Source organism: Helicoverpa zea, chromosome 13 (assembly GCF_022581195.2).
Source record: "Helicoverpa zea isolate HzStark_Cry1AcR chromosome 13, ilHelZeax1.1, whole genome shotgun sequence".
Lineage (NCBI taxonomy): Eukaryota > Metazoa > Arthropoda > Insecta > Lepidoptera > Noctuidae > Helicoverpa > Helicoverpa zea.
This window is the reverse complement of record NC_061464.1, coordinates 7587527-7604098: the sequence shown is the minus strand read 5'-3', so window position 1 is coordinate 7604098 and position 16572 is coordinate 7587527. Positions and strand designations below refer to the sequence as shown.

General features: G+C 33.9%; 1 protein-coding gene across 1 annotated transcript in view; it reads right to left on the bottom strand.

The window, feature by feature from the left end:
- The window catches only part of LOC124636059 (neuropeptides capa receptor-like), a 70625-nt gene that overhangs the window by 9085 nt on the left and 44968 nt on the right, over positions 1-16572 (bottom strand). Inside the window, exon 4 of the mRNA XM_047172013.1 lies at positions 10444-10627. Within this exon, the coding sequence (XP_047027969.1) occupies positions 10444-10627 (184 nt within the window). The remainder of the gene's footprint in view (positions 1-10443; positions 10628-16572) is intronic.

Here is a 16572-nt window from a genome sequence, read left to right as displayed (position 1 = left end):
AAACGTTAGACTAAAAACATATTTCACATAACGAATCAACCGACAACAAAGGTGACACGCATATTTCATTTTAATAACAGCTGAAAATGCTATTTTTTCCAACAATTTGTCACAGATTATTATTATGAAATACTATTGCTAGGCGAAATAAAAAATGATGTTCGTGAAAATTCATTCTTTTGACGAAAACCCTCATAGTGGAGTCTATGTAATGCCATAATAGTGTATCTTTTGATAGGTATAAAGGACCTAAGTAATGGTCGATTCTTTGATCTTCTTATCGTTTATATTTGGATTAAATTTTGGTAATGCTATATTTTTATTTTTTCAGGATTGAAATTCAATTGAATTGCTAAGTTTAGACATATATGTTATATATTATTATGACTAAACAGTAAACATGTATTCGTGGTTTCGTCTGTGTCAATATGGAACTTGGATCAAAAAGAACCTATATATCTTTTTATTGCGTCTTTTTCCATGTAAAATTTCATTTACACTATAAAACAAAACAAACAAACGAATGTATTTGTGATATTAGTTATGCTAATATTGTGTGCAGACAATTTCTAAATACTAAAATACTTTTGAGTTAATTAGTATTTTCATTTAATATAACTGGCACCGACATCTGGGCCTCGCAATTAAATTTAATTTGAAAAGCAATAATAAATATTGCCTTCTTAATTATTATTCAGAATTTAAGGTAAAAAGGTGTGAACAGCAATAGGTAATACATTTATAATTTAAAATATACATATTTTATTAACGAATCGTAAATTTACAGAATGTTCATTACAGTTCTTATGAGAAAGACAATCAAAGTTATATAAATAACTAACTGAAGTAAGAACATAGAAAGGTACCTAATACTTTGAGCTCCTCATTGTCAGTCTCAAAATCCAGTTTAAAATAATTTAAGCGTCGCGCTTCGAACTTTCGGAACTTACAATAGTACTAGGTTCTCGTTAAACTTTCATACTACTGTCCAAAAGTTATAATTATGAATATCTAAAACTACGTCAATGTGTCTTTATGTTATGAGAGCAAAATCAGTAGGATTTAAAACTGTTCCTTTTTAACATTACAATATTTTTGGTTATTTACATCCGGTTAGACTGGAAGCCGACCCCAATATATTGTTGGGAAAAGGACCGGAGGATGATGAATATTTTTGATTATTTAAAAGAATCTCTGATCTCAGTGCGTTATTAACTTTGTAACGGTCGGTTATAGTTTACAACATCATAATGAAAGCATATTTATTGCTAATTAAAATCACAGTGAATAGGGTCTGTATTGATGTCGTCATTAAAATGAGTGTAGTAACATAGAAACCTCTTTTATGTAGAACGGTGGGGTTTGACAATAGATTTAAGCTTCAGACGCAAACAAATAACAAATGATGTAAGTGACAATAAAAAAGAAAATCAAACATCTGCTCGAGTGACGACAGAATAACTGGACTTTTATCTTTAAACGGATTTCCAATATCCACGGGTACTTGATACCTTAATATAATTTAACCTTAGAGTAATAAAGGATAGATTAATACAGAAAATTCAATTATTTTCAAAATCTTCATCTACCGATTTACTGGCCAAAGTGATTTACATTATAATTGAACATCGTGATAAAAGGGAAAACAAAGCAAAAATCATTAGTAACTAAGTCTTTACGGCAAAATTGCCTTAAACTCTTCGTTGAACGCGAAAAGCAATCAACGGAACTAATTATAGGACAAATAGAATTAACAAATGCTATTGGAAACTGTGACGTATTGTGTGTGAGAAACTTTAGCAATACAGAACTAGCTGTTTCAAGTGGTTTCACTCGCGTCCCGAGGTAATTCATAAAAAGTAGCCCATAGCTGCTGTCTTGTCATCTAGGGCTACAAACAAACCTTCGTATGTAATAAAAATATTATGAGCAAGCATAATTGACCGACCTCTTTTCCTGATAATATTAAACTTGGAACTTAATCCGTACTTGAATGAAGGTTAACTATAAATATACGAGTACCACTGACCACTGGTCGTTAAGTTAAGCCTAAGTATTAGAATTGTTTACTTAATCCAGGGTTAAAACTGACTAACGATTACATTACTATTTTCCGTGCTAACGTTAGGCTAGTTGAATATAAGGTAATCGCCTAAATTATATCATAACTTTGGGAAATGGGCAGTTTAGGTCCGCCAAGCTCAGAGACTGATAGTTTAATGGTACTAAGTATCTTGGGATTTGTTTGCATAGTAAATTATGTATTCTAAAAGCTTAAATCTAAATTTTTGCCTAGATTTGCAAGAAGTGGGTTATATTCCTTTACCTAATTTAATTTTCATATAGATACATATTTAGCGCTTATTTTTTCTGTACTTATTATACTTATAAAGTAAATCGCTCATAAGAATTGTTCAAAAAAGTCCAAACTGATAAAAACTTAATAATCCAAGATTGATGGCGTGCTCAGAAAAGGGATCAGATACTTTTTCACACAATAAGGGTCATATGTAAAATCGGATTGTGGTTAGCCATCCAATAGGGCCAAACTTGGACAAATACGATATAATAAAAACTTGGAAAACTGCAATCGCTTTGAAATCAAATAAAATCTGTTTTGAATCCTACAGCTGGTTTAAAAGACAGCTAGATAGGATTAATTGCAGAGCCATAAATTCTTTACTTAGAAATGGTTAGAAACTTGCTATTCTGTTCGACATTTAGTATGTTACAATGCCGCGCTGGCCCAATAACTTTACTGGAACATTTTATGTGACAGCAAATAAAGAAGAGTATTTTAACTTCGACCAATGTCATTAGTTAATGTGATACAGCTGCTATTGGTTTTCACTAAATTAAGAATTAAAGAATTTTATCCAATCTTCTTAGGAAATATATTCATCCGCTCCATGTAAAACACCGATAGCCGGCTGTATTTGGTTAAATTGGAAATCAACCCTAATATGATTGGAAGTAGGCTATGCATATGATGTCATCCTCTTGGATAAGAGATAACCTTGGATAAGTTACCAGTCATCATAATCATCATTCATGAGGTTAGATTAAAAAATCACATTCTGAAAAAACTAGGCATCAATATTTTCTAACACTATTTCTCACTTTTTTCGTGCGTTATAGATATATCATCGATATATGTACTTAGTTTTGCTGTGTAACTACCTACTTTGTAGACCAAAAAGTTGGATCTTTTATAGAGTCTTATCAAAAATATACGAGGAACTAACTCACTTACTTAACATGAAATATCACTTTGATACAAAGAGATTTATAAAAATGCTGGTTTATTAAACCTTCCTCGTATTTCCGACTTTGTAAGAGTTAAATATTCCGAGCGAAAAATAATTATATTTGACATTTTAGTAGACAATAAGGCGACCGAGCCAAATTAATCTGAGCCGAATTGTTTGTTCGTAGACTCAAATAAAATCAGATGCCGTCAACAATATTACAGAATTCCGTTGATGAGAATTTTCAAAATGGAAATATTATGTCAGTTTTGAATAGTTTATTGTTAAACATTTCTAATTGAAACACGAAATAGACAAGATAGGGTATGTTTTTAGGCTAGGAAAAAAAGGTAACAAATTAAGGTGAACAAACACTGGCTTAGAGTCTAATTAACCTTACCTACTGTCGTAATTCAAGTGTTTCACAAACGTTTAGATTTACAACCAACAAAATCTGAGCTTACTTAATGTAAAATTCCAGTGAACTACATAAGTATTACATGTCTGCTTTTAGCAGAGCTGTTAGATGAAAGCATGTAAAACGCCTAATTTAGTGTGACTAACTAAACCACACCACTCGATGTAAAAACATAGCAACTGGCACACTTTATGCCTAGCTTTTCCACGCCATTAACAAAATGTGGAATTTTATGTACATAAATTGTACGTCGTTTGAAGTTTGTTAGTAAAGGAAGATGGTGTTGATTTTTGTGAAACTTTGTTTAGTATAATGGCGAAATTGTTTCAAGTAAACAGTTAATAAATTCATAAGCTTTTAATGTTACAGAGGATCATAAATTGTGAAGCGTAGCGTCGTAACGAGCGCACGTGTTTATAGAGTAGGTACCTTAAACAAATTATTGCCTGCTACAGCGTGTATGTATAATTTGTAACGTTTCATAGATTGCACGAATATTTTAGTTCAAAGGTGACGAATAAGCTTTCATAAAATGTTGGGTCTTTAAGATTGCAGATTATTATATAAGAAGTTTAATTAACAAAACCTCCTTAAGAAACCAACTACACAGACCAATTTATGGATTTATTGATGGTGTAGTGCCTCGGAAAAGAACTTGATGAATTTGAATAGACTCGTCCTAGTTTTGAAAGACTTAGACAGTGTCTAATGAAGTTGTAGAACTATTTCTTGAAGCAAACTCAGATCGCAAGTCGCTACCGACATCTTTGTCAAGCAAGCTGAGATAAGCTAAGAGATTGATTGAAGATAGTTTTTGTGAAGAGATAAGTCGGATTTCTTGGGACACAGATAAACTATCGTCTCGGTTTTTGTTCCCAGACTGTATAAGCTTGCTATGTCTATGTAAATACTGTTAGCTATAGAACCAAGCAGACTTAGGTTCTTGTTTGCAAGAAGAGAACCTTTAATGTTAAAGTTGAAATTACGTAAATATCGTTTTCCTCATGCAATAGGTAAGTTTTTTTTACGAATTTAACATACTGCAATACACATGAAAATGTAGGTAATCAAATTGAGTAGCGGACAGTTGTCGTTGCATCTAAGTAGTGCTACATATTGAAAGAAAACGACTCCTCCATGACTTTCTTTGTCACGAAGTATTTGCCTGGACCATGTCGATTTGCCCATCGAATATTATTAGTTACTACTTAGAGAGAGTCCACTTTTAGACGTAAACCTAGGTACAAAGGAAAATTTTCTGTGTGTAATTTATAAGTCGCATCTATCTTTCGTAAACGTTATTTGTTCTGATGTTAAAACCTTCGTGACGGATTGCGTCTAGAAATAATAAGGCTTATTCACTGTCTTCAGAGTAAATTCTCAGAGAGCCGAATAAATAAGTTGTGAAAATGATTCATATTTGTGTACATACAAACAGCGAGAGAATCCACTCTAAGCTAGCTGTAAATCATCATCTTTACACTTGTATATAAGAGGCACTTACGTAGTATTGTGATAATAATTATACTTACGTGCTCTTAGTTCTAAGTTTATTTCAAAAATATTGCATATACATGTAGGTACACACTGGGCAACTTTTGCAAGCATATCTTTACTTAAAAGACGTAAGTAGGTACTTTAGAAATACGTGGACTACGTAAGCAAAATAAATATAAAGTTTTCAGCATCGGTAGTCCTAAAAAATATAATACAGTTTCTACGTTTTTACCATAGATATTAGAAGAAAAGAGATGGTCAAGATCCTTTATGTATAATAGTGGCAAAAATAACTTTCCATGCAAAGCTGTCATGTTTAAATCACTGAACCGAAAATGATGTGTATGGAAATATCTATGAGGAGGAAGCACATAATGTTAACAACTTAGCGCTCATTGCAGACTAAACAGTCAGCCGACAGTTGACACGAAGGCTGTTTAAAAAAAAAATCAGTTGGTAAAAACCAACGACAAAAGTCATCTTCATCCCGATTTATGACCCTCCAAGTATCGACCGACTAAAAGTGTGAGTAGGTACTCCTAAACTGTATAACATTCCACTCCATTTAAAATAAAATCACTTTTATTAGTCATAATGCATTTCCCGGAAGCCATTTTATCGGTTTTAGTGAAACTATAGGGAACAAAGTGAATAACGCACGTATTCAACTTGTAACTATATAGCATGAATTGTGTCGAAAGTTACGGCACTATTCGCTAATATACGGTAACAACTCGTGTAACTAACACAGTTATTAGTTTTAATAAAAACAGTTTAGAACGCGCATACTGCCTGCAGACTTTTCAGTCGGCCGCCTGGATGCCGGTGGTAGGGATTTTTTTTATTGATACCGCAAAAATACCTGACCGTTGTTACGTGTGTACTTCCATTCATCTATACTGATTTATGAGCCCAAATCAACTATCGGCCGACTAAAAGTTTGTAGTGTGTGCTTGCTCTTAGTTTTAATAAAAGCAGTTTAGTGAAACTATGAGAAAGCTTACATATTTCAGTAATATTCCATAACATACGTGGAACAATAATATTACCTAATTAAGTTGCCGGTACTCTGAGTGTTATTATTACGGAAGTTTGTTCATTCATCCTTATTTGGGTAGTAGTATAGAAAGTTTTAATAGAAGGTATTTTTTACTCTTTACAATCAACCGTGTGGTGACAGCTTATTATCACATTAGAAGCCGTTGCTTTTTTAAACAGTAAATATTATACATATAGGTGCTCTTGCTTATGTTTTGGCATTGTTTTGACGAGTATCAAGACCTAAGTCTCCACAAAATCATCATCATCTGCCCAGTCTTTTCCAGACTATGTTGGGGTCAGCTTTATCCACGGACCGACTGCGCCGGGCATTGTTTAGGGGTGCATCTACACAGAGCATGTAACTGGAGCAAGTGATAAGAGAATGCGGGTGGGTATTTTGCTTTGGTACCTGCACGAGTCGCTGCACCCACACGTTTTTAACATGCATGTGCCTCAACATGCGCGAGCTACTTGCACCGTGTAGATGCACCCTAATATAAAAAGAGGCAGTGTGGCAGGCTACACAAGTACATACACAAGTTGCATAGGTGTACCCACGTAAAAGCAGTTTTCATGAAACGTACGTATTCTACGTTAGACACACCTTTGCTAGTTTACTCAAAGCGACGTTGATGTAGAACCAATATTTGCTTTGACATTTTATTTGTGTAGACTTCATCGGTATGACGAAGAAAAACAGGGATCTATGTAGGTACGTATTTATTTTATAAAAAAATATTGAGAAATCTAATATTGTTTCTATAGTATTATCATTTTTAAAGATTAATGCTGAAAATTAAGGTTAATTCAAGATTAAGTCTGACAAATACTACGCTGAAAAATGCATCAAAATCAAAACCGACGTGAGATAATCGCGGCTTAACACACATTGGTCAAACTGAAAACCTCCGTTTTTTAACTCGGTTAAAAATTATGTGATTTAATAACATTTTTGGAACAGTTTCTGTGCATCATTGTGAAAACAAAGTACTCGCAGGTGCATTATTAGATTTGTTGCATTGTTTTCATAGAACAATTATGACAGAGTTAGGTACATATTCTTATATCGTGTTTTGTTTCTTTTGTACATTATTTATAGTGAGTATTTCTTGTGGTAACTTCGAAATAATTGACATTTACTGTCGGTGAGAACGGTAATAAAAGTCGCGTTTTAGGTATTCTGTTTTAAGAAAAACAATAATAAAACCTAACCCGAGAGATAGCAAGTTTTATATTTTCTTCAAATGTAATAAAAGTAAAAAAAATACATAAACGATGATACATGTACAATTTTGTCTGTTTATTTGTAATCGTGTATACTTATAATCTTTATTTATATAGCTTTTAGTCAACTACAAGTCAATGAATACTTTTTCCTATTATCAGTTTCTTATCATGTCAATTTGAGCATGTCAATCAAAGATTAGATATATTTTAACGAAATAGGTAAGTACATTTAATTGCTATACGAAAATCACAAAAGCCTCGTAGTTGGTATTCAACTGACAAAAAGAAATAAGTACGCTACATTTTTTCCGTCCGCGGAAATATTCCCTAGTGACAAAAATATGGATATCGACCTATAAACGAATAGTTATGTTTTAGTACAGAACATAGCTTTCCTTTTATTAAAGGTCGATGGCTGCTGTGTCCTGATAGACTGACAAGGATATACTCTGGGTGTCAAGTTAATGTGTGGCCCACTTGTCTATTAATGGTCTAGTGCCAGAGGATATTAGTCGCCTTGCTATAATGAAGGTAGGCAAGATTAAGTGTGTTTCTGTAAATGTTATGGTTGGTTTATCCTGTAGTTATATTTATCTATGTTTGTAGCTATATGTATCTTATGAGCAATGGTGTGTTCAGAAGAACAGAGAAGAGTTAAAAAGGTTGATAATGATGTGTTTGAAGCTGTGGAAGTAAGTTAATGTTACGACTGTACTAAATAAAGCATTGTGTTAATGAAAGTAACGGCTGAATACTAAAACGTCACTCAACTATAATTAACTGCTCAAACATCTTTCTATTTCTATCATACTTTAATAATTGCTACGACAGACCGACTTTTTAGTACCTAGGATAGGACTTAGATTAGTAACATTTTAGTATTTCGAAGTTAATGATTCAGATGACATTTTCCATGGTGATTGAATAAACAGCATCTACTATAATCATCCTCCGAGCCTTTTTCCCAACTATGTTGGGGTCGGCTTCCAGTCTAACCGGATGTAGCTGGGTACCAGTGCTCTACAAGGAGCGACTGCCCTATCTGACCCCCTCAACCCAGTTACCCAGGCAACCCAATACCCCTAACTAGCTACCCATATCATTGTATACACCTATTTGAGCATTACTATCCCAATACCCAGGCTTTATGACATTACTAGCTTTCCGCCCGCGGCTTCGCCCGCGTGGAATTCGGTTCACCCCTCCCGCTGTGGGTTAGCAGCGGTGAGGGAGTGTCAGACTCTTACTGACTAAAATCGTCGTGTTCCGTCCTAGGCCTTTTATATACCAGGGCCGCGGTACCTCTTTCGAACAACCCGCAGCCGCGGCTGGCCCTGGCGCTACTGGGCCCCACTGATTTCAAAACAGACTAATTCGCGGCGAACCTTAACACCACGATACAGAAAAGCACAACGCCATCTATCGAGCTATCGGGAAGCTCGCGATTGAACAATGAGCTACAGGTTAAAGCGCGAGATATCATTGCACTTCTTACGTATCTTAAAAAAAACAACGTCACCACGTTTTAAAAAGCTATCATTCCACTTCTTATGTATTTTAAAAACACATCGTTACCACGTTTTAAAAACACCCAGCGCCATCTATCGCATACCTCAAGAACGAAATAACTTAACTAATACTTATACCAATTAGTAATTCGTTGAATTATAGTTAATTCAGGATAAGTAGATGTAAAAAAAACAGTTAAGACGATAAAACAAATCGTACGTCATCCCTCGGGAATTCCTCATTTTCGAGGATTCATTATCGTATCATTTAGCTTCTAAATTTATATGTTCATATTCGTTTGCAATATATAAGTAGATGTAAAAAAAAACAGTTTAGACGATTAAACAAATTGTACATCATCCCTCGGGAATTCCTCATTTTCGGGGATTCATTATCGTATCATTTAGCTTCTAAATTTACATGTTTATATTCGTTTGCAATATATTACCTTGTTTTAAACGACACACAGCGCCATCTACAATCCATCCATCAAGCAAACAATATTTTTGTTTTCCCTCGGGAATATCTATTTTTTTCGGGATAAAAAGTACCCTATTATTTAATCCGGACTTCTAACTTTACGTCTGCAAAATTTCAAAGCAATCGGTTCAGTAGTTACGGCGTGAAAGCGGAACAAACAAACAAACAAACAAACAAACTCACTTTCCGATTTATAATATTAGTAAGGATTATAGTAAAGCAAGGGAGCTATAACCACTTAAGAGAAACATCAAATAGACTGCCAGACGTTCAATTAAATTTTCAATTAATATAATTGTTATTTGCTTGGCACAATCCCGATAATACTCTGTTATTTGTTACTGAAATTATGAGTATTGATACTAGTATTTTCTATGCAGTAAACATTTGTACGACAACGCAACTAAAGTCTATTTATCTTTTCTGATTTTACTTAGGACTTTCTAGAAATAAAAAATGCAGTTGTAAGTACCTACATCAAGTTATATGCTCAAACTTTTCATTGAAAAATACCATTCATACTGTAGGTATACCCACATAGGAATGCGTTGCCTTAAACTACCCGAGCAAATCGTTCTTTAAAAGGAAAATATTTCTTTTTTTGTAGGAAAACCATTTGCTTTAGATCCACGGCTACTTTTTCCTAAACTCCCATAGCTTGACTGACGGCCCAATACAGAAATGAAACTCAAATTTAAAGACAGTACGTTACACTAAGATACGTTTTGTGTGACAGAAATAATTTTAAGTGGGCAAACCATGTTGGAGTCGGCTTCTAGTCTAACCGGATCCAGCTGAGTACCAGTGTTTTACAAGGAGCGACTGCCCTGCCTGACCTCCTCAACCCAGTTACCCTTGGTTAGACTTGTGTCAGACTTACTGGCTTCTGACTACCCGTAACGACTGCCAAGGATGTTCGATGACAGCCGAGACCCACAGTTTGACGTGCCATCCGAAGGTTACCTATTATTTATATGAAGTACATACCTAATTGTATTTTATAATAAAGTAAAACGGTCTCACCTGCCACTCATAACATTGTACAGTATAGGGTTGACGGTCGCCGACACGTAGTACAGGGCTCCAGCCACGTTGAACAGGTGCTCATTGATGACATGGAACTGCGGTAGACTGTACCCGTAGATGAAGAACAGGCGCTGAACGTGGAACGGCGCCCAGCATACGAAGAATGCTATCACTACTGCAGCTGTGAACAAATTCATATGCCAGATATATGTATGTATAGTATTTTAATACTAGCTTAAGTTGGAGTTTGTTGTTGTCGCCTAAATACAATTTCTTCTTAATTTTTATTCGGTATATGTTGTTCTTTCTAAGTATAACTTGGACACCAATGTCTGATAAAAAGCTGAAGGAAAACATCTTGAGGAAACCTGGACTATAAAGTCTGAAATCACCAACCCGCATTGAGCAAGGTGGTGATTAATGCTCAATCCTTCTCCGCGTGACAGGAGGCCGCAGCCCAGCAGTGGGACGATAAAAGGGCTGTAACAATGTCGTTGGAAAAATGTAGTGTAAGGTTTTATACGATAACTTTTTCAGCGCGCCACACAGTGTTTGATTTCATATATCATATTTGTTTGACCTTAGTGACACCTCTGAATCGCATCATTTGACCTTTATTCATAACTCCCAAACGTCGCGATAGTGGAACGTTGTTTTTTTTATCAACTATAGACCTAACTAAGAACAATCTTTGAGTGCTACTCACAAGCCGCACTTTTAAGTCATTTAAGGGAAAAAAAAATAAAAACAAAAATCTGAAAAAATAATAATGTCACTGTCCAAAGGTGTTAATTCAAAAATCAAAACTGGGGAATAAGCGCCAAATGATCCTTCATGGAATTAAATATCAAAAAAAAATATTTATCGTAATTAGGTACGCTTACACAATTTTTTTTATTGATTTTTCTAGGTCAAGGTCATGAAATTGATATTATTTTTATAAAAAAAGTATATGAAATAGACACGTGGGTGTTCTACTCTTCCATTTTAAACGCATTCCTTGATTCATTTGTGCGACAAACAGCATAGGAAATTTTTTGAGTGAAATCAAACACTGCGACGTCATTTAGGCAAATGTCTTTTTCTCATGTCGGCTTTATAATATGTAAGTATAGCGACGATGATTACGTGAGTAAAGTTTCTGCAAAGTTTTATTATTTTAGTGTAGTTAATTATAACTCTTTCGGTTTTTATACATGTGGTGATATTTACATTTTTATATGTACATGTGATTGTACAATAGGCACTTTCACCTTTAAACTTTTAGTTTCTATATTATCTAGACCGAACGAAGTTAATTCATAATAGAGGAATTTTACGCTGATACTTTTTTGTATACTTTAAATAAGAATCTTTTTTTACATCTTTACTAACATAAAATACGAAATATTTCTATGAATAACTATATACTAACTAAATACTTAACTATTAAACGGTAGTAGAAGAGACTGATGATATTCCCTACCTAAGACCTACCTCATTAGGGTCAAATATGTTGTAAAATTTGTTGCAAAAAATATGTTTTAAAAGTAGATAATACTTATAGGTACTCGTAGCTTCAAAAATCAAATACCTACCCTACGAGCATTTAGCTGGAACGTAACTTAGCAACCTGCTACATTTTTTACTATTACTATTTTTTACTCCTTAGATATATATACAGTCGTCACTTTCATTTAACCATTACTGAGGTAGGTACATTTTGTACTAACATAACATTATTTTCCAATTTTATATTATTTTACATAACATAGAACTACAATGGTTACAAGGGTCAACGACCAGATGAATACTTGTATCTGTGGCAACAACCGTTATTAAAAAGTGTCCCAAAACCGTTTAGTAAAATGAGGTTTCTGAACTAGAAAAAATAAGAAAATAGAAATCTTTGTTTTTAGGTACAAAATTGTGTTAAAGTCAGTGTTGTCTTTAGAATTAATTAAACCCTTTACCCTAACCGCACACTACAGACTAAACAGTCAGCCGATTTTTGTCCGATTTTTTTTTTTAAAGTAACTCCATAGGTATAGTCGGTCTGAAACCGGACCTGATTTTAGTTACGTGACTACTTCCATACCATAGATTTATGAGCCCAAACCAACTATAAGCCGATTAATAGTTAGATTATTTACAGATATATTGACTTTAAGGAAAAATGTATCAATGTACTTAGTATGAAACAGCAGAATAAGCAAAAGGGCAAAAGCAAAGTACTTGGTCAAAAAAATATGTTTACCTATGCACGACCATCTCAGGGTGTATGACGGGTGACATTGAGTTTCTTCATGTAAAATATTAATCCATGAATCTTAGGTGATTCTTGTCAAAATATCTATCATAACTCCTTTCTTTTTTCTGTGATAATGTTTTGAAGTTTTTTTACAAGAAAGTATTAATACATATTTATGTTAAAAGCTTTTTTAAAACGCTATTTTTTTAGTTTAAATCCCACCTTGAAAAAACCTGCCATTACTTCTAAGAGATTAATAAAGTGGCAGCTATCTTAGCAATTTTAATTAAAATTCGTTGTTTTAATAAAAGTAAAAAGTGCAAACTTCTAGCAATCACCGCAAATGTATTGTAAATCATTTGATCCATTTTATACGCTAAGCATTAGTAATTCTGTAAAAGTTGCTGAAACTTTAAGAGCTTAATCCGGGGGATTTCGTCCTACAACTTTATTTGAAAGCAATAAAAAAGGGTAAGGGTAGAATTTATTTGAAAATAACTTATTAATGAGTTTGGAAACTATTTGAAGGTAAATTAAGTAAAACATTTGAGTTCCTCTATTCACGTACATTTACGTTATTGAAAACCTCTATCGTCGAAGTCGGTTAAAAAGTCCTGCGTCACGTCTGCATGATTGTATGTATCGTCGCGATAGACTGAAAATCTGTCAGAGCGGTTTTCGTTTATATATGTTTAGTGGGAAATGTGAGGAAAGTTCGAATATATAATTTATGGCCATGCAAAGCCGCGACAGGAGCTAGTCAATATCAAACGATTGATATCTAATTAGTACAGCTATGGCATTACGGAGAACAATGTCTGCTATGGGGAGATTATGGCTGTCTATCCAAACTTGGGTAATCAATTAATGTCAGTCATTTAACGATGTAGGTTTAAAGTATCTTTAAATGCGGTAAGTATTTGAATAAACGTACTTTAATTAAAATCGGAATCTAAATGAAGCACTTATTAATATTGTTTTTTACATAATTACCTAGTTTTAAAGCTTTTTGTGATAGTTCGACCTTTAAATCGTATTCTATAAACAGACGTAAGTACATAGCCATTAAACGCAATGAATATAACAAACAGCATTGAAAACAAGGTTAAATCGACTCAGCAAACGGAACAAAATAATTAATCAGACAATTTCCAAATTCAATAATGCATTCACAAATTAAATTAGCAAAACAGATAATGGTAACAATGATTGCCCATCGAAGACAATATGTTTATAACAATTACACCCAACGTTTGCAAAGCTTTGGCCAATGTTGTACAATTAAGTGCCTTTGTATCGAATCAGTGAATTGTCTTTGATCTTTGCTCAATTACATCATGTAGGTATTCGTTGATTTTTCAATTATAACGCTTTTGATTAGATTGAATACAGGCCTTTCTAGTGAAGTGAAATCAATTATGTCGTTTGTAAATGATCAAAGTTGAATCAAATAAAATTTATATTTTGTATGTTTACTCCACATATTTTTGTAACATAAAAAACAAAAGAAATTAGTTTGCTGTTTTAATACCTATTGAATGCCCGAGATACTCGAGGCTGTTTATTCAAGTTAGGATAAAGAGTTGGTTCTCTACTGAACCTCCCTAGCTTCTCCTAGCTAGTGTAATAAAAAAAATCTGTATATATATATATATATAAATTAAATTAAAAATAAGTACATAAATACGCGGTGGACTCACATAGTCTTAAGACTAGAAGTCAGTAGTCATAAGTTTGTGAGGCCAAGACGATGAAAATTATAATTAAGTTAAAAAAAAATTAATTAAAAGCGCGGACCCCCAAGTCTGCGGTAAGGTGTAATTAATAAAAAAAAAACCTCCCTAGCTTACTGATCTGGCTTGATTGCCCTCAATGGAAATAAAAATATTATATGATAAACGGCAAAAAGGGAAGATAAAAAATATAAATGGAATCTGAAAAGTAAATCGGAATTGACTGAATCTCGAAATTCCTTGACCCAATTATGAGACCTTTTATTTTATTAAAAACTGGGGAAGAATGCGGAACAAAATGTAAATAAAGAGTATTAAAGAGATTTTTTCTTTTAATGTAGTTTGGGCTTACTAACTTATATATTAAAATCATCTTTTGGAACTCGAAAAGTACTTGCTTAGCATTTTTTTAACGACGTCAAAAATCATCAAATGCCCTGCGCTCGGATAGTAGCTGCAATTCGGTAATTCTTAAGAGGAAAATAAAACCGTTACCAATTTCTGCCTCTAAATCTGCCAAATAAAAGAACCTTAATGTTGACCGATTGCTCCTCCCCTGATACACATTGAATGACGAAAGCATGAAAAGGAGAAACCTCTAACAACAGTTGTTACCCTCACCATTGTCAGAATAACACCAAACTTATAGTGCAAGTCATTTGTGCAATCAACAAAGGGGATAGGTATGAAAGGAACATAAAACCTTTCATTATGTCAACGCCAAGAATATCCATTATTAATGGCGTAAATTTTGACAGCTCTCAGGCCGCATGTTTTTGAAGATTTTAGATTTTCTTTGTGTTAAAAGTATATTTAAGACGAAATGTGAGCTTTAAATATATTATTAAATTAAATTTTAGGGATGTATCATACATAGTATTTTTTAAAGCTATATTAATTAAAGGCAGTGCTGAATATCTTGTTAGAACGACTCCTTAACGGCCTGTGTATTATATGATGTGTTGAGGTCAAATCATCTTGAAAGATAAGTCATGTAGCAGTGGCCATTTAAGATAAATGAGTACGCTTTGTAAATCTTAGTAATTTGATGACAGAGGAAATAATATTCCTTTATGTGCTTGTCATAAAGGAATATTATTTCCTCTACCTGCTTTTGACTAGACGTAAATATTTAATCCAATCGTCGGTAAGTTAAAATCATTGAACCTAACTTGCGATAGCAAAAAATTATAGTTATCGGCACGAATCTTGAGCTCTGACCTACATCTGCGCAGAAATGATTTATTAGCAAAGAACCAATCCCGAGTGACGGCTATGACGCGATGCACTGCGGGCCAATCACCGCTTTAGCCCGCCCCCGCGTCTCATTTCATACCACAAAAGGGACCCAATAGATTACTTCTGCACAGGTGAAGGTCAGAGCTCAAGCTTCGTGCCGATAACAATACGTGTGTATTTCTCGAGACAATTTTAAAAATGTAAGTAGAATTATTATAGAAGAAAAAAAAACCTAATTAATAATGAATTGCAGTTTAATTAAGGGATAATTTTGAAAAATGAAAATGCACCATAATAGATAAGCATAACAATTAAAATATACGATATTTACGGTCGCTGAAATGTTCAGGGATTTCAATTTTATCAAAAAATTAATACTTTTCAGATACGAGCGTCATTCCCGTGAATTTTGAAGGATATAAATAGGGTTGTAAGCTGGAGCATAGATAATAAATTGTTGTTTAACGTAGCTAAGTGTTCGGTGTTATCGTTCAGTCGCGCGCGCTTCCCGCGTCACCACGTTTATACTGTTGAAGGAGCGCCGTTGCAGCGTGTTACAGAGGTAAAGGATTTGGGTGTCACATTTACCGCTAATTTAAATTTCCGACAGCATATTATCGAAGTTTGCAAAAAGGCGTATCGTAATTTAGGGTTTGTTTTGCGACAAGCGAATCAATTCACGAATATTAGAGCTTTAAGAGTATTGTATGAGGCTCTTGTCAAGAGCCACTTAGAATGCAATGCAGTCGTTTGGTCTCCGCATGAAGGCAAGTATAAATTGATGCTGGAGCGTACGCAAAACAAATTCCTCCGGTTTTTATATTTGAAGCAGTATGGAGTTTATCCAGGATACCCATTTTTATATCCTACTTTATTTGTTCTGGGTATGGTAGGTTATTTCAAACTGGAAGTAAGACGGGAATT